A 23551-nucleotide genomic window follows, 5' to 3' on the forward strand; every position below is an offset into this window, starting at 1 on the left:
TTTTTTTTTTTTTTTTTTTGCTGTTGAGATGTTTGAGTTCCTTGTGTATTCTGGATATTAATCCCCTGTTGAATGAAAATATTATAAATATTTTATCTTGTTCTTTAGGTTGTATTTTCACTCTGTTGACTGTTCTCTTTGCTGTGCAGAAGGTTTTTAGTTAAATATAATGTAATTTGTTTATTTTTGTTTTTGTCGCCTGTGCTTTTGAGGTCTTAGGAATAATATCTTTTCTTGGGCCAATGTTCTGAAGCATTTATCCTATGTTTTCTCCTAGTAGTTTTGTAGTTTGCGGTCTTACAGTTAGGTCTTTGACCAATTTGGAGCTGATTTTTGTATAGAGGGTCTAGTTTCATTCTTCTGCAGGTGGATATCCAGTTTTCCTAACACCATTTATTGAATAAACTGTCCTTTCCCAATGTAGGTTCTTGGTGCCTTTGTCAAAAATCAGTTGGCTGTAGATATGTGAATTAATTTCTGGATTTTCTGTTCTGTTTAACTGGTCTATGTGACTGTTTTTATGCCAGTACCATGCTATCTTCAAACACAGCTTTGTAGTGAATTTTGAAGTCTGGTAGTATGTCTACAGCTTTGATTTTTTTGCTTAGGAATGCTTTGGTAATTTGAAGTCTTTTGGGGTTCCATACACATTTTAAGATTATTTTTTCTTTTTCTATTAAGAACATATTTGGTATTTTTATAGGAATTGCATTGAATCTGTAGATTGATTTGAGTAGTATGGTTAACACACCATTTTAACAATATTAATTGTTTATCAATTTTTAACAATATTAATTTTAACAATATTAATTTTTCCACTCTATGAGCACTGGATGTTTTTCCATTTTGTATCCACTTCAATTTCTTTTATCAATGTTTCATAGATTTCCTTGTAAAAGTATTTCACCTCATTAGTTAAATTTATTCTTAGATATTTTATTTTTATTTTTTATAGCTATTGTAATTAGGATTGCCATCTTATTTTTTTCAGCTAGTTCATTGTTCATGTATAAAAATGCTACTGAATTTTCATGTTGACTTTGTATCTCACAACTTTAAGGAATTTATCAGTTCTACAATTTTTTTGGTAGAGTCTCTCTACACACACACACACACACACACACACACACACACGATCATATAATCTGCAAAGAGGGTCAGTTTGATTTTCTCCTTTTCAATTTGGATGCCTTTGCTTATTTTTCTTGCCCAATTGCTCTGACTAGGACTTCTAGTGGTATATTGAATGAGATTGGTAAGAGTGGGCATGCTTGTCTTGTTCTAGTTCCTAGAGGAAAGAATTTTAGCTTTTCCCCACTCAGTGTGATCTTAGTTGTGGGTTTGTCATATATGGACCTTATTGTGTTGAGATATTTTCCTTCTGTACCTAATTTATTATGAGGTTTTATCATGAAGAGATGTTGAATTTTATCAAATGCTTTTTCTGCATCTATTAAGATAACCATGTGCTTTTTGTCCTTTCTTCTGCTGATGTATGTATCACATTTATTAATTTACATGTGCTGAACCATACTTTCATTCCTAGATAAATTTCACTTGATTATGGTGTAATATCTTTTTGATGTATTGTTGGATTCAGTTTGCTTGTGTTTTGTTTAAGTTTTTGCCTCTATTTTCATACATATTGGCCTGTAGTTTTAATTTTTTGTTTTCCTCATCTGTATTTGATATTGAGGTTATGCTGGCCTCATAGAATGACCTCATAGGAAGAATTTTCTCTGCCTTAATTTTGTGTAATAGTTTCAGAAGAAATTGTCTCAATTCTGCTTTAAAGGTTAGTAGAATTCAGCAGTGAAGACATCTAGTCCTGAACTTTTCTCTGTTGGAATACTTTTTAGAACTGATTCAATCGTGTTACTTGTTATTGGCCTGCTTACACTTTCTATTTCTTCTCGATTCAATCTTGGTAGATTGTATGTATCCATTTCCTCTAGGTTTTCAAATTTATTAGTGTATAACTGTTCATTGAAGTTTCTAATGATCCTTTTTATTTCCGTTGTATCTATTGTGATGTTTCCATTTTGTTTCTGATTCTATTCATTTATGTCTTCTCTCTTTTTTCTTAGTCTAGCTGTTTCTCAATTTTGTTTATTTTCTCAAAACATCAATTTTTTGTTCCATTGATTTTTTGTACTGTATTTTTAGTTTCAATTTCATTTATTTCTGCTTCCATCTTTATTATTTATTTCCTTCTAACTTTGGGTTTGTTTTGCTCTTGCTGTTTTAGTTCCTTGAGATCATTACATTTTTATTTCAAATCTTTCTATGTAGTATATGCATTTAGTGCTATAAACTTGGCTGTTAAAACTGCTTTTGCTGTGCCCTATAAATGTTGATATATGTTTCTATTTTTATTTGTTTCAATGAATTTTTCAATTTTATTCTTAATTTCTTCCTTCACCCATTGGTCTTTCAGAAGCATATTGTTTAAATGCCATGCATTTGTGTAGTTTTAATCTTCTACTTATTATGAATTTCTAGTTTTCTTATAAGTGGTCAGAGAAGATATTAGATATAATTTTAATTTTAATTTTAAAAATGTTTTAAGATTTTTTATGTCTAAACATATGGTTAATCCCGCAGAACGTTTCATGTGCTGATGAAAAGAATGTATTCTGCAGCTGTTCAATGAAATGTTCTCTAAATATTGAAATAGCTCTAAACATTATCTAAATATCTGTTAGGTCTGTTTGGTCAATGGTGCTATTTAGATCCCATATTTCTTTGTTAGGTTTTTGTCTAGGTGGTCTGTCCAGTACTGAGAGTGGGGTGTTAACATCCACAACTATTAATGTATTAGATCAATCTCTCTTTAGATCTAATAATAGTTGCTTTATATATCTGGGTGCTCTGGCATTAGGTGTATATATGTGTTTATGTGTTTACAAATTTTCTCTTATTGAATTAATGCTTTTTAGTATATGTTTTCCTTTGTCTCTTTTTACAGTTTTTCATTTGAAGTCTGATTTGTCTGATATAAGTACAGCTATTCTTGCTCACTTTTGGTTTCTGTTTGTGTGAAATCTTTTTTTTTTTTTAATCATGTCACTTTCAGTCTATGCGTCATTACAGGTTAATGAAGTAAGTTTCCTGTAGGTAGCATATAGTTGGGTCTTTTTAGTCAATCCAATTGGTCTATATCTTTTAAATGAGGAATTTAATTTGTTTATTTTCAAGGCTATTTTGATAAATGAGGAATTAATCTTGTCATGTTAGTGATTGTTTTCTGGTTGTTTTGTATGTCCTTTGTTTCTTACTTCATCTCTTACTGTTTATTTTTGTGATTGGGTGGTTTTCTGTAGTAATAAAGTTTGACTCTTTTCTCTTTCTCCTGTATATATTGGCTCTGCCAGTGAGTTTTATAGTTTTGCATGTTTTCCTGATAGTTATTGTTTTTTTCACCACCAGATGTAAAACCTATTGGGCATTTCTTTTAAGGCCTATCTAGTGGTTATGAATTTCCTTAGGTTTTCCTTTCTGTAGAATACTTTTCTTCTTCATTTCTGAATGACAGCTTTGCTGGGTAGAATATTCTTGGCTGGCAGTTTTTTCTTTAAGCCTTTTGAATATATCATCCCATTATCTCCTGATTTGTAAGGTTTCTCCTGGCAAATCCACTGTTAGTCTTATAGCAAATTCTTATATGTGACGATGCTTTTCTCTTGCTGTTTTTAAATTTGTTCTGTCTTTGACTTTGGACAATGTGACTAAAATGTGCCTACGACAGGACCTGTTTATGTTGAATCTATTTGGCATTATTTGAGCTTCCTGGATCTAGATGTCCATCTCTCTCTCATGACTTTGGAAGTGTTCACCTATTATTACGTTAAACATGTTTTCTACATCTTTCTATTTTCTTCTTCTGGAATGCCCATAATACAAATGTATGTTCATCTATGCTGTCCCATTAATGGTGTCATTCTTTTCATTTTTTTCCTCTGCCTTGTTATTTCAAAAGACTCATCTTCAGTTTCATAAATTCTGCCTTCTTCTTGTACTAGTCTATTATTGAAGCTCTTGATTCTATTTTCTTATTTCATTTACCAAATTATTCAGCTCTAGTTTTCTGTTTGGTTCTTTTTTAATAATATCTATATCTTTGTTGGATTTCTCATTCAAATCATAAACTGTTTCCTGATTTTATTGAACTGTCTGTATTCTCTTGTATCTCTCTGAGTTTCCTTATGATTATTATTTTGAATTCTTTTTCTGGCATTTTGTATATTTCTTTATTATTGGGGTATGTTACTAGAGAATTATTGTCTTCATTTGAGGGTGTCATTTTTCCTTGCTTTTTCATGTTTATTGTTTCCTTATGTTGGTATCTATGCATCTGGTGGGACAGTTAGCTCTTCCGATTTTATGGAGTATGGTATGTAGGGAAACTTATTCATGTTGATGAGTCTTGGGGTATCAGTGTTTTAGAGTTTGTTGTATTTAGTCCCAGGTGGATACAGTAATGTAGTCTCTATGTAGTTTCTTCAGCTGTAATCTATGCTAGTGACATTTGCAAGTGTCTCACTTGCCTAAGCTGAGAGAATCTGTGGTGATATGACTTTGCTAAGAGTGGACTCACTGGGCTGTTTCTCAGATCAGGGACACATGTGTACACATGATGGGTCAGCTAACTTAGGGTCTGGCTCACTGGGGTTGAGGCCACAGGGCTGTTACTCTGCCTGGAAGTATGGGCATGTAGTTGCTCAACTGCCTTCAGGTGTGTCTTCAGGGCAACCCTTGTTTTCTTGTTTGTTTGTTTTGTTTTTTTGTTTTTTTCAGGCGTGGGACCAGGCTCACAGCTGCTTGGCCAGCCTAGAGGCATGTCTGACAGGGGTGGCCTGTGGGGCTGTTTCTCATGCCCAGCACATGGCCATATGGTTTCCTCGCCGGCCTGGAGTTGTGTTTGCTAGAGGTGGCCCATGGTGTTGTTTCTCAGGCCTAGAACATGGGCACACAGATGCTTGGTTTGTATGGGGGGCATTTCAGCCAGGGGGAGGGGAGGCTCAAGAGGCTATTTATCGAGTCGACATGGGCACAAAGCTGATCAGCTGGCCTGGCAGCATATTTTCTGTGGAAGCCCATGGAGCTGTTTCTCAAGCCTCTGACATGGCTGTATGGTTTCCTGGCTGGCCTAGGGGCAGACCAGCTGTTTATTGGCTCAGGGACCTTTTCTACTCAGGGGTGGACATGCACTAGTTTGGCCGGTTCAAGGGTGGGTTTGCCCTGGGTGGGACTCAGATCCTTTCCTTGATGGAAGTGCTGGAGGTGGAGGGGTTGGTTTCCATGATGTGCAGGACCAGAGTCACAGCCAATCCTTGACCCAGGCTCCACACAGCTAGGGTTGTAGCATGTAGCCACTGGGCTTGGAATGAAGATGGAGCGCCATTGCTGCAGAGGTGCAGTGGCTACTGGCCTCCAGAGAAGGGTACACTCTAGAGGTGGCTCTGGTATCAAGACAGTGCTGTGCTGCAGCAGCTTGGCTCACAGGAGGTAGGTGGGAGTTGGGGAAGTGCATAAGTTGATCTTCTAATTTGAAGCAATGCAACAGTGTAAATTTTCAGCAACTCTCCAAACTGGGCTCAGGGCTTATGAGGACTGTGGAATTATCTTTTAGTAAATACTGTAGGTGTTTAAAGTGGCAATGGGGGCTGATAAGGTTCTTCTGTTTACCTTTTTCCTGCAAAGGGATGTTGCCCCTAGTTTTGGGCCCATCTGATTCAGGAACAGGAGATGGGGCTGCAGAGGCCAGGTGCCTTCATGCTACTCTCTTGGAGTTCCAATTACCACAGTTGCCTCTCCACTCCCCTGCTCCACTCCAGCATTCTCTCTGACACTGCATTCAAATCTTCACTATTTATTTGTTGCTTTGGTTCTTTTTGGGGTGCGGATGAACTCCAGGCACTTCTAGGGAGCCATCTTGTTGACGTCACTCTCCCTTTCTCCCTTTACTCATGCAAAATTAAAGAAAGTATTCATCATGTTGTTTCCTTACCTCATGGGAGCTGATTGATCACTGGAAAGAAGCAACAGAAAGAAACTAGTCCACTTAAGAAACCATTCCCAATGGTTAATCACTCCTGCTAATTTCTGAGCCTGAATATATATGGCATTAAAAACTTCTATAATATACACATGCATGTCTGCTTCAGAGTTCAAAATAAATTCAAAATAAATTTCTGGATTTTCCTTAGATAATTCAGGTTTATAGTAATTCAAGTTTGTAATTTTTGCCTGTGTAATGACCCTATTATCTTTCATGGACTGATTCATGAAAATCTTTAGAACACTCTAAATCTGAGAATTATGTTTTCCTTTTAAGTAACTTTCTATATTTGTTGAGTCTGGCCTGAAATTAATCTTTAATCCATCATCTAGAAATTAATTATAGCAATATCACTTCTAGGGTAGCTCCAAGAAATAGCCTTTTGAAACTCTGGAGGTAGAATTTATGAATTATATTCTCTCAAGTTAATGCATCTGTAAAGTGCCAGATAAGTTTTAGGCAGTCTTAGAGTAGAAGCAATCCTGAACAAGAAGTATGTCTAGCACTTTCTGTAATTTTTCAGCCATTACAAATGATTTGTCCCAGTTTTTCCATATTTTCAATTCCAATAACTGACCTATTCAGAAAAGAGGTGTTTGGCCAAGTGTCAGGATAAAATTAGCCAATTGGGATAGGGAATAAGTCAATTTAATAGTAATATGTATTCAATTATAGTGTTGATGGAATGAACAGAAAACCATCTAGAATTGTCTAAAGAATGTGACATTGCAACCAAAAATTTTGAGAGCTTTTACCAGTTGTTAAGTACTTCCTAGCACTCCAGCTGAAATCTTCTATGCAAGCTGCATAATCTCGAAGGGTTTTTTGCTTGAATATAATGGAATTCTGGTGGAAAAGTGAGAACATCAGGTCACTCTGGTTCCAGGTTAGAATCATAGTGCTAGAACTAAGTGGAAACTTAGTAAAAAGGAAGGAATAAAGTAGACATAAAGAGTTTTCTTCAAGCCTATTTTATGAAAAACCCCTTATACATGCTAATTAATTTAACGTTCACAAAACTGTACAATTGTTATTAACACATTCATTTTGGGAGTAAAGGGGTTTTCCCAAGGTAAGCTTTTAGGTGACTGTGTAGAGTTTAGGGACCAGGACATCTCATGCCAGTCTTGGTAGAGTCGTAAGACATAAGACTTACATTCTGACCAACAAAGATTCAGTTAAGCTGAAAGCTTCGAAATAATCATACTGGGGGTGGGGGTCGTTTTCAATGCTAGAAAAAGACAATGTGTCAAGTCCTTAGAAAGTTCCAGTCCACAGTAATCTGGTGCATAACTTTAGAAGTCTATGACTTGCCTTGAGTGCTTTTTCAGATATTTTAACTAATCTCAAACTGTTCTTTATGTTCTCAGACCTCCCTTCAACTACTATTTGTTCACCTCTGAGACAAGGTTTATAGGCCCATCCTTTGAGTAAAATAAAAGTCAGAACCTTCTCAAAAGTTTCTTGGAGGGCATAATTTCTGCTAGTACTTAGAGCATCTTTAGTTCAATCAACAGAACAAAACAGCTCTAATAAACTAAAGCTTGATTTATGCACCATGCAACTTCTATAAGAATTCCAGACGAGACTGATATTTTTAAGTAGTTATAAATGAACATTCTATTAATTCATTAATTTTTATCCCAAAGGATTTCTGCCTTATAGCATGTTGAATCTGGAGCATATTACTCTCGTCCCACATGTAATAGCTTTTATTGAGTTATGAATTGCTATCACATCCTTGGCTTTTAATCAAGGTCCATAAAAGTAATGGCTAAGATAGACCATTGCTTCTTGGTTTTTCAAACTAATAAGGGAGTTAGTCATATTGTCAATATGCCCAAAAAAAACTACAAAAGTAATTGACCTTAGATTTCCAAACTAAAAAAGTTATTTTTTCTTGATAAAATTTATTTCTTTTTAATTAATAATTAAGAGTTCCCTACACTTTCTTATTTCTCTCTGAGTTAAGCTGCTTAGAAGCTCAGTTATTTATGCTGAACATTTCTAGGATAATCACTTCCTTATCTCTCTCTGTTCCATATTTATAACTTTGATCTAGTATTTTTTTGCTTGTTTCATTGGTCTTCATTTACTAAGATTCTTTTCCACTCCATTCATAGGCAGAATACATTGCCAAAATTGAGTGAAAAGGAATCTGCTATTAATCATAATTTTGGGAATGTCTAATCTGTATTAGTGGGAAATGGTTGCCAGGAAGAAGGGAAGGAGAATGCAAGGAAAACAGAAATAGTGTGAAGGTACAGCATGATTAAAGTCCCACAGTGGCTGCTAAGTAACCCCTTAGTCAAGCATCAGAAAAGTTCATTTTTCCTGACACATTCGAGGAGGTAAATAAACATGAAAATGTGATAGAAATAAAGCATTGAACATTTATGGATCTTGATAGTACAAAACATTTGAGAATATAATAAAACTTTATTTGGCTTGCTGTAAATATCATATGGGAACATAGTTTCCTTCTCCATTCTACTGGGTTAGTATTTTGCTTGTCAAAAATTGGATGGCAAGTTGACTTTTCAGTATTTCCATTTAATTATCTGAACTTTGTTTCTACTTTTCTTCTTCCTGTTCCAAAGGAAATGTGGTTCAATTGAAAGAGCATGGACTTCAGAGTCAGATGTTTCTTAATTTGAATCCTGGTTATGCTAATTATTTGCTCTAAGAATATTAAAAATATACTTAACTTTTCTTAGTCTAGGTTTCTCATCTCTTAAATAAATGTAACAATATCTATATGGTACCTTTGGGTGATAAATACATAATATTGTGTATAAAACATTCAACCTGGAGCCTGACAAATAATAACTTCTTAAAGGTATTAGGGATAAGTAGCATAAAAATACTCCTATAGCGTGGGGCTACCTTTGTTGTTCAGGATTAAAAAAAAACAATCTTTAACAACTTACCTACATATTTTACTCTTAAGTCTGTCTCCCAGTAATTGTGATAAATGTGTGGGTTCTAAACAACATGTTGAACATAATGATGGTTATTTGTTGAATACTTAATATGAGTGATGCCTTAAGCATATTACCTTATATACATTTTCTTCTTTTACCTCCCATACTTATTTTATGAAAAAAAGTGTTATCCCAATTTTACATATATAAAAACTGATATTTGATACTGGTGAAGATATTTTGCTATAGCAACTCGTATGTGCTCAAGTATCCAATTCAGTGTAAATTAAAGCTTTCCTGGAAAGCAATTCATCAATAGATGTAAAGAACCTGACATTCACAATCTGTAACTCAGTAACATTATTTCTAAAAATACAACTTTAAGAAAGTAACCAAGATCAAAGCCAACAGAGATGCAGGTTTAAGGATGTTTATTAACAGTTAACGTAACAGCCACTGAAAACACGGTTCATGAGGTCAACAATAATTGTTTATTTTGTATACACTACTGCATTCCAGTGCTTAAACAGTGCTTATACAGATAATAAATGTTTATGGAAACCATGACTACATACTAATAACATATAATAGGAAATTTTAAATATACAAATTTCTCAATAATAGGATAGTGTTTAAATCTATGAGTATTAAGATAAACTATAAATTCATTCAATGTAGAATTTTTAAAAATTAATGAGACTTCTGCTTTTGTAGTAGATGAGAAAGATCTTGTTAGACTGACTCTACCACAGATAATAACTTTAAATTCAGGACCTAAAAAAGAAATAACACCAAAAAGTCAAAACACATATCTTTGGATTTGAATATTTGTATTATTTCTTTTTGTAATTTAAAATATTTCACCAAAAACACATATACTTTCATACAAAAAGAAAGATAAAATAGTGTCATGTCCTATTTTCAGATAGAACCAGGTTGGGCTGCCACCTATACTTTCTGTTAGGGTCCTGGCCACCAAAATGTTTCCTAATAATACACAACCATAGCCAGTGATACCTGGTCCCACTAATTCAGTCCGGCCCATAGTCACTTAAACATATCTCAAATTTTGCTTTAAGATTGTAATTCTTTAGAGTATCCATCTTCCTTTCCTGATCTCAAACCTTACATAAGTTCTCTAACTTTGCTCTTAGTGCTTCTCTGTCACTGGAAATTAAACTGAAGCCATTTCTTTGATTCTGATGTTAGATCTGTTTATGTAGTGTTGCTCCCTTTTTCTCTTTGAATGTGGGTTTCCGGACTCAGTATTGACTGTTCATCCTCCTTTCAGCTATCTTTTGTTCTAGTACAGGAATCTATTCCAGCAGTGTAGCTCTCTGCTGCCACCTTCTGGTTTGTAACTGCTAAAACCAGGCTGCGGGTCAAAGGTGATTGTTGAATGTGCCCTCTTTCCAGCTTCTGAGATTATTGTCACATCCTTTGCTCCAGGCTTCTTCCAAGCTCTTCAAAGTGATCCTTTGATCTCTTTTATTCCTTTTCTCCAAAACCAGAATTGAGTCGTTGTGACAGAGACCTTATGACCTGCAAAGCTTAAAATATTTACTCTCTGGCCCTTTACAAAAAGTTTGCCATCTCTGTTCTAAAGAACACAGGAATAGCAAACGTAGGCAGCAGCCAGTGCCTGGAGGGTTGAGAGAAAGCACCCTAAGAAGGAACAAGCATGGAAGAGGCTGCCCTCTTCCAAGCAGAGTGAAGCTTTATTGGAGAGGGTGGGGTTGTTTCTCAACACAGGGTTCAGCAGCAGCTATCTGCAACTTGCTGAAGAGACTTGATGGAGGTAGAATGGAGTTTGTGGGCAGAGAACCTCCCCACACACCAGCTGGTGGCAGTTCTGCAGGAGGATGGAGAAAATAACAACGGTCCCTGGAACAAGGGACCAGGACACAGGGACCCTTGCTGCTGCAGCTCTGCCTGCCTGTCCCCTGCCCTCTGTTGATAAAGCCTAGCTTTACTCCAAAAGTAAAACTGCAAAAGGAAACTGCTCACAGGATCCACCTCCATTATCACAGATCAGAGTTAAAAACAGTAGATTTGCAGCTAAGAGGCAATAATTAGATAATGAGCACAAATGCATAGTCTACATGCAAATTTCTCTAATTCAATTGGTTGGTATATGTCATTGAGCCCCATGCATTGTATTTATCTGTTATAACTTTTGAGTCTCTTTTAATCTTAAAAAGTCTCTACATTTTTTTAAAAAAGTTGTCTTTCACCACGTTACATTTTCAAGAGTCTAGGCCAGTTACTTTGTAGGATTTCTCTCAATATGGATTTGTCTTTTTGTTTCTTCATAATTAGATACAAGTTAAACACATCTGGGAGGAATATAACATAATTATAATAACATAATATTGTGTCCACAAGCACATGGTCTATGTTTGTCTCATTATCAGTGATATTAGGTTTGATCAGTTGGTTAAAGTTATGGTCAAGAAATATATTCATTTCCCCATTGTAATTAATAAGTAATCAATTGAGTGATATTTAAGAATACATGGCTATTTTTTTCCCAACACGTTTCACCCAGTGGATTTAGAATCAGTGATCCTTAGTAGAATCTATTATTGGAACAGTTGCTAAGTGGCAATTTTTCTGGGCTTTCGTTCCCTTTACAATGAATTGGCAATTTGAAGAACTTGAATGTTTAGCACAAGCTGGGCCACAGGCCACGTTTCTGGAGAAGGCAGTCTTCCTTCAGTGCTTTCTCAGGTATTTATACTTTAGAAATATATGTTGCATGCAATCCTAAGTCAGAATCAACCTCACTGTCTTTTCTACCACCTCTCCCATCTATCCACATCTCAGGAAAAACATCTCAAAGGCCTTGTTGTATCATCCATCTTAAAGATGCTATATATAAATGTGATTGTGACATTGTAATGGGCCCTGAGCTTCTCCTCATATAAAGATATTTTTTTAAAAAGTAACATATTTTTAGTTTGAAAGAATCTGGAACTTCTACAATTTAATTCTCCAAACTAGAGATCAAAAGCAAGCTTGTTTGTTAATCATAAACCCATTTGCTCAATAAATTATTCATTTGGCAAATATTGTATAACGGACAAAGTGCTAGCAGCCAAGGAGATAGAGGAGGGAGCTTACTGTGAAGAGCTGCAGAATGTGTCCAGGCTCTAGTAGCAGGCAGTCCTGGTGCTGATACATGTTTGAAGACTGGTCCTGTGACAAATTCCATGACCTTAGACCTCAGTTTTATCATATTTGAAAGTAGATAATAGCTATTTCACTAATGGATATGATAACTAACTTACACACACACACACACACACACACACACACACACACACACACGCAGCCTCTGAGTTAATGTGGTCCCACTTACAGTTTTTCTACTTTACCATGGTGTGAAAGTGATGCATATTCAGTGGAGACCATACTTTGAGCACTCATACAGCCATTCTGTTTTTCCCTCTCAGTATGGCGTTCAATAAATTACATGAGCTATTCAACATGTTATTATAAAATAGCCTTAGGTTAGAGGATTTTGCCCAATGTAGGCAATCAGTATTTCACTAAGCAGACCACACTATAGTTCTTGTGACATTTTTCCTCTTGGTAATTTGAACTCATTTAACCCTGGCTTTTTCTCAGCAGCTACATAATTCATGTTGAATAATGAAAGGTAGTATCTCCCCAGGAGCCCATAAGCTTCTAACAGATTTCATTTTGGGACCAACTATGGCATCACTAGCTAATTGGAACCCTTTCACCCAAAGTCTTGGTTCTTCAATCTCAACTATAGGTGGCTAAGATTCAGAATTCAAAGAGGTGTCCCATTTGCCTGGAAAGCCTCATGTTAAAGGAGGCCCTACAAGAAAAGGGGCACGTGAGAGTCAGAAGGCTCTACATTAAATATTCCTATAACTTTGAGGGTTCCTACATATCTGGGTGTCACTGAGATGCTCTCTGTCACATTGTGTAAATTAGTATCCTGGTTCCATCAATTGCCAGCTTTGTGTGCTTGGTCAATTTATGTAATCTTTCTGTCAGTTTTCCTATGTGCAAAAGGGACAATCATAACTATTTTATAGATTTCATTGTGAAGATAAGACAAGATAATTCTACCAGAAAGCATATAATGTATCTTAGCCATCATTACTAGGAGTAGTACAAATGGTAGTTTTATCATTGAGGGAACCCATGGCATTTATATTGTTATGTAAATGTAACTGCCCAGATTCTCCTTCAGGAATCATCTCAGTCACTTTGCTTAAGGTCATTCCCGTTCCTGGGGTAGCTCACATTTAATGACCAATAAAAATAGAATGATAGCCTTGCTACCTTAGTCCAACTTGGGGCAAATCTGACAGTCCATTATTGCTCATGATTTGCTGTGGGGTTGATCGAGGTTGTTGTTGGGGGTCTATTGCAGCTCATCCTATGTCTCTGTCCAATCCTGCTTCGTTCCTCTCCTGTCCACAGGAGTTGATTCCAAATATGCTCCTTAATAAGTATCCTATACACTAAACTTAACTCTAGAGTCAGCTTTACAGGGAACACTGCCTGTGATAATAGGATGGGAAAACAAATAAATCCCCTCTCTCAGATGTTGGACCTGTAATCTAAGACCTTTGACCATCAGAGCTCTCCCTATATCAGTCTTTGGGGTACTCTGTGGTGTTTTGGAAGTATTCAGTAGTTCTCTCAGAAACTGTCTAGCCTCCTGGCATTTTCCCAGTGCTTTGGGTAGACCATTTTCTGTAAAGAGAACAGTCTCATAGGAAGGCCTTGAGCATCTGCCTGGAAACACTCCCTGTGGTGTTGTGTCTTGTGTAAGTATGCAATTGGCAGCCCAGCCAGGGATAAATACTTTCTTTCCTGGTGACTGGTCATTTAACCTGGCTGTCTGGATCACAGAGGTTTGGGGGCATGGTAGAAAACGGAGCTTGGTAAAGTTCTTTGAGATGCTAGACAGAAGCTCCAGACGTTTTGCCCATGTAGTGTACAAATTTGTCCACTGGTAACAGGCTGAGTTGGTTTTGTACAAAGATTTCAAATGTAGTATCTTTCTTCTTTTCAGAGAAATACAAATGTCTTATTCTTGCAGCTTCAGACTTCTTATCTATTTAAATTTCTCATATACTGCCTGCAGTTCTTTCCAAGCCATACATCCACAAGTTCTTTTCAAACAATATTAACTTACCCAATTTAAGTGACTTGAATTCATTTCAATAATAACTTTCTTTCTCACTAGTTGACAATTAAAAAAAACAAAAAAACTTCAAAGAATGAATGGATGAGTGAATATTAAGGAAACACAAATGAATCAATCCATATTGTAACCAGAGTGATCTAAAACACACACTTTGCTTATCATTCTTCAATAATTTTATTAATGTACCCGGAAGGTTCTGCATAATCTAAGAGTTGTTTGTTTCTTCAGCTTCACCTCATTCACCAAGTCTTTTCTCCAACACATGAAACACGACAAAAGCACACATGCCCATACATACACATTTTTCAATTAGTTTCAGACAAAGGTCAAATCTAGCTATTTTGGAATATGATATATCTTTCTCCAGTCTACAAAGCCATTTTAAATTTTGTTCCATTTCTATTAAATAATAAACTGAAAAACTGTGCTGTATCTGCTATCATGTTAGAAGAGGTTTCTAATTTATTTAAAATTATCAAAACTTATTGTTGCATAAATTCATTTTAGGTGTAGAGATATCCTTAAGTAAAATGATATATGAAAGTTACTGCTTTATTTACCACCTTCATGTTTCCTTCTTTGGAATTATTCTTTTGCTTGAGGTGAACATAATTTTGCTGGTTTGCTATATTGAGTAGACGAAGTGTTAGAGCAGAGGCTTGCTGGCTTGTTTCTTTGTAATGTGTCTGTAGACCCTGGGATATGATGAGGGATTCAGTATTGAAGTAGGGGTATCAGAGACATGTCTGAATTTTTATTGTTCCTCCTTGTAAAACTGTATGTGTGTATATATATATGTATATATGTGTATATATACATATATGTGTGTATATATACATATATGTATATATGTGTGTGTGTTTATATATATATATATATTTATATATATAAACACACACACATATATATATCTTTTGAATCTGGAGGACAGCCTAAATCCCAGCCAACTCCTCCATCAAATCAGGGATTCCAAGATGTAATTTTAAGACAGAAGGAATTTTATGAACTACTTCCAATTCTGGTTTTGTGTGATAATTTAAAGCAAGTGTATGAACAATTTACAACAATTTTTCCAGGCAGCAAAGAAAAGATTTTTCCAAATTTTTCCCCTACAAACTTGAAAGGTATGATTTTTTTTTTTTAAAAAAGGAATTGTTCCAGCTAAATGGAGAGTCTGCTTTTATTTTGCACACTTCACACTTGACTTGCATCTATCTTGTTTTGAAAGTTGATTGTGTTTATTTCAGAAAGTAATGTTAAAAACAAACTGATAGTTTTTAAAAGGAGAAATTGATGACTACCTTGTTTCACTTTCTCATCACTTTGATTTTTTAAGTTTAGGACTATAAAATGCAAACTGAAAAGATTGATATTTTGTAGTCTAATTCTTGGTGCTGTACCACTTAATTACATTACCTCGAATAACACCAGGATTTTAAAAATACATATAATAAATTATAATTAATATTTTACTCTATATTGAAACATTAAAAATGTATCTTATATTAGCAATTGTTTTTAAAAATGTTTTTGATATTTTATGAAGAAAATCCTCATTTTAAAAATTTCCTAACATATAGGGTAGAGAAGAATTCCTGAAAAAACTCACTCGAGGTGAAGTGGCTGCTGGAATGGTGCTTCAGGTAATATTAATTTGGTTTTAATATTTTATTCTTCCTTTAATTTACATTTTACTTAGCATTTTAAATTTGCCTGTAATGAGGCATCTTGTCACTACTTGGTTTGCAAGCCAGCAGTTTTCTCTCCTTAGCTGATGACTGTTGCCCTCTGTGTACAACCAGCAGTGTCTGATGATGCATAAAGAAATTGACCTCCCATACACATATCTCATTTTGTGGCTTAATAGGAATTTCTGCCAGTCTAGTAAAAGGGCAGTGGAATCTTATTTTTAAGTGTCTGACTGTTTAGTTTGCTTTGTGATGATGTTATGTTTTCTTTACTCTTAGTATCTTTCACATGGATTTCTTTATTTAACCCTGAAAGAAAAATATGCTATGATACTTCCATATAAAGATTTTGAAATAAATCATGGAAGCTGGCAAAATCAACTTGAATTTTTAAAATCTTTTTCTACCACCTGCATATCCTTTGGAATCCAGATTGGGTTTTTTGATCCATGCCATGCTTCTAGAATGCCTCCCCTTTAGAAATACATACATATTTGAAATTAGTATTATTATTATAAGAAAAAAAAACAAGAGTCAACACAGTTTCAGTGTTTTTGTTTGTTGGTGGGTTTTTGTTTTTGTTTTTTTGAGAAAGAGTCTCACTCTGTCGTCAGGTTGGAATGCAATGGCGTGATCTCGGCTCACCACAACCTCCGCCTCCCAGGTTCAAGTGATTCTCCTGCCTCAGCCTCCCGAGTAGCTGGGATTACAGGCATGCACCACTATGCCTGGCTAATTTTGTATTTTTAGTAGAGACAGGGTTTCTCCATTTTGGTCAGGCTGGTCTTGAACTCCTGACCTCAGGTGATCTGCCTGCCTCAGCTTCCCAAAGTGCTGGGATTACAGGCGTAAGTCACCACATCCAGCCCAAACAGTGTTTTTTAAGATGATCTACACCTTTGCTTCTCTTTGAAGCAAACTTAAATTTTGTAATTTTTTTCTGTTACGAAATTTGGCATTTTCAAACATAGAAGTAGTGTTTGCTTCTCTATGTTTCAAAACACTAAATTTCCTAATTTATTTCTATACATATGTTTTATTTCTAAGTGTCTAACTGGAAGGACCTGTTAGTTGGTTTTGTCTTATATTGCAGTACTTGTATATATTCCACAATGTGTTATTAGTGTGTTCTCTAACTCGGTGTCCTTCAATCCTTACTTAAGAATGATTGATTTTGACATTTTGGGCTGGGAAATTTTTTTTAATGTTTGATTTTTATTGTCTATTAAAGTGTTTCTTTCATTCCTTCTAACAATAACTGTGTTATCTTTAAATATACTACATTCGGCAGGGTGTGGTGGCTCATGCCTGTAATCCCAGCACTTTGGGAGGCCAAGGCAGGTGGATCGCTTGAGGTCAGGAGTTCGAGACCAGCCTGGCCAACATGGCAAAACCCCTTCTCTATTAAAAATACAAAAATTAGCCGGGCATGGTACACACCTGTAATGCCAGCTACTGAGAAGGCTGAGGCAGAAGAATCGCTTGTACCTGGGAGGTGGAGGTTGCAGTGAACAGAGATGATGCCACTGAACTCTAGGCTGGGTGACAGAGCAAGACTCTGCCTCAAAAAATAAAAAAAAGTATATATATAAAATATTATATTACATACATGAGATTTTTGGATATTATAATATATGTAATATAATATATGTAATATATATTACATTCGCATCCATTTTTTATGGTGACATTTATTGTATTATTTGATTTTCAAATAAAAACAAATATTACTGCCTGTCACTGAAAAAGAGGCTCAATAAATGTTTAAGTTAATAACTGAATGAATTATTTAAAATCTTTGCTGGCAGGAAAAACTATATTCCATTTACGAAGTCCAGGCACTTGAGCGGAAAGAGCTTATAAAAAATAGAGCAATATGTGCCATATCACTGGCAGAACTACAGGAACCTCTGCTTCAACTAGAAGATGAAGCTGAAAGAATCAGAACTCTCTACAAAGAACATTCTGTTGTAAGCATTTAATAAATCGAAAAATTAATGTGCAGAAATATATACGTTAGTAAGTTACGCATGTGATTTTACATTATTTGGAAAATTATGATTTCACATAGGGGAAAACTAAGTAACTATTTCAGGACCACACAACTTGATCTGCAGTGAAACTCTATAGCAAGACCATTAATGCTATTATCTAGAACCCCATAGTCTTAGAGGGTACTTGGGAAAAGCAGGTTTCAAGTGTGTGAGTAGTGACTTATCTGGTGTAAACGTTCATTATGTTAAACTTAATTCAAAGTCTTCACTCCTTCTTAATGAAATGCTAAAGTTGTGCTTATTTGCATATAAAATGTAAGGGATCTTGAAATTTTCCTGGTAAATTTTTGATGCATGTAGATGTTTAGACAGCTAGGATGAAAAATAAAGCAAATGTTGATAAAATATTTTCAAAATTACAAGTTTATGGCAGTAACTGATATCACTAGCCCTTCCCAAAGAAAAATTTAATCGAAAAACATGTGTTAATCCTGTCATTAGTCTTTTGGAGAACTAGAGGGTGTGGCAAGAGTTATACATTCTTGTCCTTCCCTGCAGGGAGGCCATACATATATTTGTTTGAGCCATTTTGGCACCAGAACTGTTTTTCCTTTGCAAGTAATAATGTAACTTTATATTTTTAGTCTTTGATAATTTTCAAAATGTCTTTATTTCTTAAAATGGTGATTTAAAAAGTGTTTCTATTTTAAAAGTTTATTTTGAGCTTCAAAGCCTTTCTATGAAATAGGCAAGAGAGAGTTTACTGGTATCAAAGACTTGAGAAAACTTGTGCTTAAAGAGCCTGAGCAACGTGTATAAGGTCATGAAGCATGGAAACAACAAATTCCAAGTACCACTATATTTAGGGCTTCTAAATGCTATCATCATGCTCCTGCAGAGAATGTATAACCAGTACAAACATCTAGTGGGATAAATGATTTTAATGATGGCTCCCCCTTATATTAATGATGGAAATTTATTAATTGCATCAAAAGCCTAAGTGAGGTTGTCTGAGTACAATAATGAATTCCAGAAAAGATTAATGATTTTTGTTTCCTGTTATTTTATAACAGCCATGGTTTTACATCTTCTTGTAATTCAGTAATCATTTTTGGTTTGATTATATTTTAATAGTTAATAAATTATAAGAATTAATAATTTAGCACACAGTAAGGAAGAATAAGTTTTTACATACATTTTGGTAGTGATTGCTTACTATTTGTATTTGGAGTTTTAGTTTTGATTAAAACAAATATTATAACAAAAATTCATAATTTCTATGTAAGCTTATTTATTTTTGTTACTTAACTAAAATTCATTAGATTTTGGCTTTCTCACATAGTGCAAATATAATATTGAAATTTTTGGATATACAGTGTATTTCTGTAATTCATGTGTGGTGGTTCTTTCCCTTTATTTGCCAAAATAAATGCTGTTGTTATTAGAATAGTCACTTAAGTACAATTTGGCCTAAATGAGGATAATTGGGTTGCAAATGCTGCACATCTTAATATCTGAATGTCTTCTAGATGCTTGATAATATAATTGATCAGAAAGATCTTATTAGAAGAAAGGTAGAAAAAGTAAAGAAAAAATTACGAAAAAAGAGGAAGAAAACCCTTGATGCACTAATAGAAACTGAGGTAAGAATTTAAGTTCAAAATCTAATTTTGAATTTACAGTTTATGTATGTCAGTGAAAACTATTCAAGCAAGTTTAATTTTAAATGAATGTGTCTCATTTCTTATTGGTTGTACTAAATCAACTAGGGATAAAAGTGCACACACTCACACACACACAGTCCTTGTGTTTTCATTTACTTTCTCTTGCAGTATCTTTCTCACTGGTCTAGTTTATCAGGGACATGCCTCCTAATCAGGATAAATACAAGGAAAATTTGATATTGGATTCATGCAGAAGTCTACTGCTTTCTGTGATGGCCATGCTGTCTCCTTTTACTTGGAGATTAAAAACAAAAAAAAAATGAAGAAAAAGAAAAGAAATAAAAAGGAAAGAAAACAAGAAAGAACAGAGGGAGAAAAGGAAGGAAAAGGGGAATTGCTATGGTCTGAATGTTTGTGTTCCCCCAAAATTCATATGTTGAAACATAATCCCCAATAAGAGGCTAGGCCAGAGGTGATTAGATTATGAGAGCTTGTTGGGATTAGTGCCCCTATGAGAGAGGCCCCAAGAATCTTGCTTGCCCCTTCTACCACATGAGTATGAAGGAAGAAGACACCATCTCTGAAGCAGAGGGAGAGGCTTCATGAGACACCAAATCTGTTGTTGCCTAGTTCCTGGATTGCTTAGCTCTAGAACTTTAAGACATACATTCCTATGGTTTATAAAGTACTCATTCTAAGGCATTTTGTTATAACAGCCTAAACAAACTAAGACAAGAAGAAAGAAAATGAAGGAAGGAAGGAAGGAAGGAAGGAAGGAAGGAAGGAAGGAAGGAAGGGAAGAGGAGGAGGGAGGGAGGGAGGAAGGAAGGAAAGGAAGGAAAGAAGGAAGGAAGGAGGCACAAAAGGAGGGAGGGAGAGAAGGAAGGAAGAAAGGGAGGGAGGGAGGAGGAAAGGAAGGAAGGAAGGAAGGAAGGAGAAGTCAAAATTAAACAATAAAAAATAGCATGATTGCACTTTTGTTAAATGGCTAGAATCTTCTATTGACATATGTCTACTGTTTTAGCCCCAAATCATCAATCTGACACTCTGAAACTACAAAATATCACATTTAATATAAACATGCTTAAACTAGTGAGCATTTCCTTTTCAGATAGAGAACTTAGATCACTAATGTAATTTAATTATTTTTATATTGTATCATATAATTTGACTATACATTTTAATATTCCAAAAGATAATTTAATTTAAAAACATACACGTAATTCTTTAAATTTTAAGCCAACTACTACTAAGATTTTGTTCTTAGAAAGCATTTTCACTTATCCAATTAAAGTTAACTTTTTCTATTCATCTTACTATTGGTTTTGTACACAAAGCCTTTATTTAGTTGTCAGTTAAAATAAAGGATTGATTTTACATGGTAAAATGATACTCTGTTTTGCCAGGGAAAAGACCTCCACTGGCTTTGCTTTTGATGAGGAGAGCTTAAAGCAGAAGGTTTTTAAATTATGAGATGCCCTATTGGAGTCACAGCTTAGAAAAGAAGTATAGTTCAAGAGCCAAAAAATAATTTTAAAATAATTTACTTTTATTTGCATTTTATAAAGGACACTGTGACCAGAACTGTAATGGTATCCTCATCAGTCCCAAGGGATGCTCCTTGTACATCCCTCTTTGCCTTTCCCCCCGATGTTCTCACACACTACAGGGACTAAGTGTCTCTCATCAATTTTCTGAAAAGTCACCCTTCCTATTTACCTCATGTCCATCTATCTCTTTCCCTCTTTTACTGAGATATGTATCAAGAATATTTTAATATAGCAGTTGGGCAAAGGCAAGACTCACTTCTTCAATAGAGATGGGACTAGAGCCCAAACTCGACTGTTAGAGTCAGCTTACTTTTTAGCCAAAAGAAGGAGAGAAAAGTCAAAGAGCACTGCAAGTTTAGTGCTGTTGTCTTCTGCATGAACTCAGTGCCTACTAGGTCTGCTAGGCACTATATTCACATCTTCAGGTGAAAGAGAGTGTAGCTTCTCTGAGGAAGATGACTGAGAGTGTGCGAGGCTGTGGACAGGGAGTAGACTTCACTCCTTCTGAGTAAAAATGAAGTGAGTGAATTGCAGGGTTCATGGGCTATATTTGGTGTAGACTTCATAATGGTAAACAGCTCCATCCCTGTCTGGTACCCAGGGCTTTGTGGGTTTCTCTGAAAAGGCAAATGCTTAAATACATTCAAGTATACTTAAGAGGGTATCCTTGGTAGTGGCACTTCTTGCACGCTAGAATTTGGGAATTAAGAGTCATAAGTGGAAGATGTGATTACTACAGCAGTGAAAAGCAGAAAAGAAAATCATTTTCCCAGCATGGGTATTGTCTTCAGCCAATGTTATCAGTAGAAGTCAGGTAGGTCAGCTACCTCTTATGAGCTTCATTAATTATTATCAACATCATTTATTAATGTTGATTTCCATGTGCTGACAAAGGGCAAACACATGGCTCAGATCATTTCATTGAATTCTCACAGCAACCCTGTGAAGTACTTACTATTGCATTTATATAAATTAAAAGCTGAGGTTTAGAGAGGTCAAATTCCCAAGTAGCAAGAATCCCCTTCTGTCCAATCTCAAAACTCATGCATGCCAATATCTACTATGTATACTAAAATCTCATGTAATTTCTTTTAGCAGCAGTGACCAAAAAGCAAGGGCCAGTTTTGGTATAGAGAAAATAGTAAAGGCTTTGGAGTCAGAGAAATCTAGTGTTTAACCAGTCATCACCACTTAAACTAGCTGTACCATCCAGACTACTCTGGATTTTTTATTGTAAAATGGATATAACATTGATTATATTGCTACTGTGAGTCATAAAAGGCACAGTTCAAATACAATGCATAGTACAGTAATCTGTGCATTGTAACACCCACTGATTGCTCCCTTACCCCCATTGCCTTTTCTACGAAGTAGAGACTGGGATTTGTACTGTATCAGAGAGTATTGTGTTTCTGCAGATGGGAGCAATCTACAGACCAGAACATTTGTTCCTACCTGACATTAAATTTTACCCCCAAGTTAGTATGTATTCAGCATAAACAAATGGATGTGTGACTGGAGACTTTAGGGCTTTTTCCAAATTAGAAATATTTCCCTATGAAAGTTCTTATTGCTAACATTTCTATCTCTGGTGAATTATTGGCTGTAGGAAAGGGGAGAAAGTCAATATTGTCTTTATTATTATTATTATACTTCAAGTTCTAGGGTACACATGCACAACGTGCAGGTTTGTTACATATGTATACATGTGCCATGTTGGTATGCTGCACCCATTAACTCGTCATTTACATTAGGTATATCTCCTAATGCTATCCCTCCCTCCTCCCCCCACCCCATGACAGGCCCCGGTGTGTGATGTTCCCCACCCTGTGTCCAAGTGTTCTCATTGTTCAATTCCCACATATGAGTGAGAACATGCGGTGTTTGGTTTTCTGTCCTTGCGATAGTGTGCTGAGAATGATGGTTTCCAGCTTCATACATGTCCCTACAAATTACATGAACTCATCCTTTTTATGGCTGCATAGTATTCCATGGTGTATATGTGCCACATTTTCTTAATCCAGTCTATCACTGATGGACATTTGGGTTGGTTTCAAGTCTTTGCTATTGTGAATAGTGCCGCAATAAACATACGTGTGCATGTGTCTTTATAGCAGCATGATTTGTAATCCTTTGGGTATATACCCAGTAATGGGATGGCTGGGTCAAATGGTATTTCTAGTTCTAGATCCCTAAGGAATCACCACACTGTCTTCCACAATGGTTGAACTAGTTTACAGTCCCACCAACAGTGTAAAAGTGTTCCTATTTCTCCACATCATCTCCAGAACCTGTTGTTTCCTGACTTTTTAATGATTGCCATTCTAACTGGTGTGAGATGGTATCTCATTGTGGTTTTGATTTGCATTTCTCTGATGGCCAGTGATGATGAGCATTTTTTCATGTGAAGGACCTCTTCAAGGAGAACTACAAACCACTGCTCAACGAAATAAAAGAGGACGCAACAAACGGAAGA

General features: G+C 35.5%; 1 protein-coding gene across 2 annotated transcripts in view; it reads left to right on the top strand.

Annotated features, from left to right (window-relative positions):
• Window positions 1–23551, top strand: part of CCDC178 (coiled-coil domain containing 178) — a 506700-nt gene that overhangs the window by 195437 nt on the left and 287712 nt on the right. For both annotated transcript variants that reach the window (XM_012506252.2, XM_030810102.1), the window contains exons 16-18: window positions 15760–15822; window positions 17676–17837; window positions 19391–19504. In XM_012506252.2, coding sequence (XP_012361706.1) covers window positions 15760–15822; window positions 17676–17837; window positions 19391–19504 — 339 coding nt within the window. The remainder of the gene's footprint in view (window positions 1–15759; window positions 15823–17675; window positions 17838–19390; window positions 19505–23551) is intronic.

This window comes from Nomascus leucogenys, chromosome 4 (assembly GCF_006542625.1).
Source record: "Nomascus leucogenys isolate Asia chromosome 4, Asia_NLE_v1, whole genome shotgun sequence".
Lineage (NCBI taxonomy): Eukaryota > Metazoa > Chordata > Mammalia > Primates > Hylobatidae > Nomascus > Nomascus leucogenys.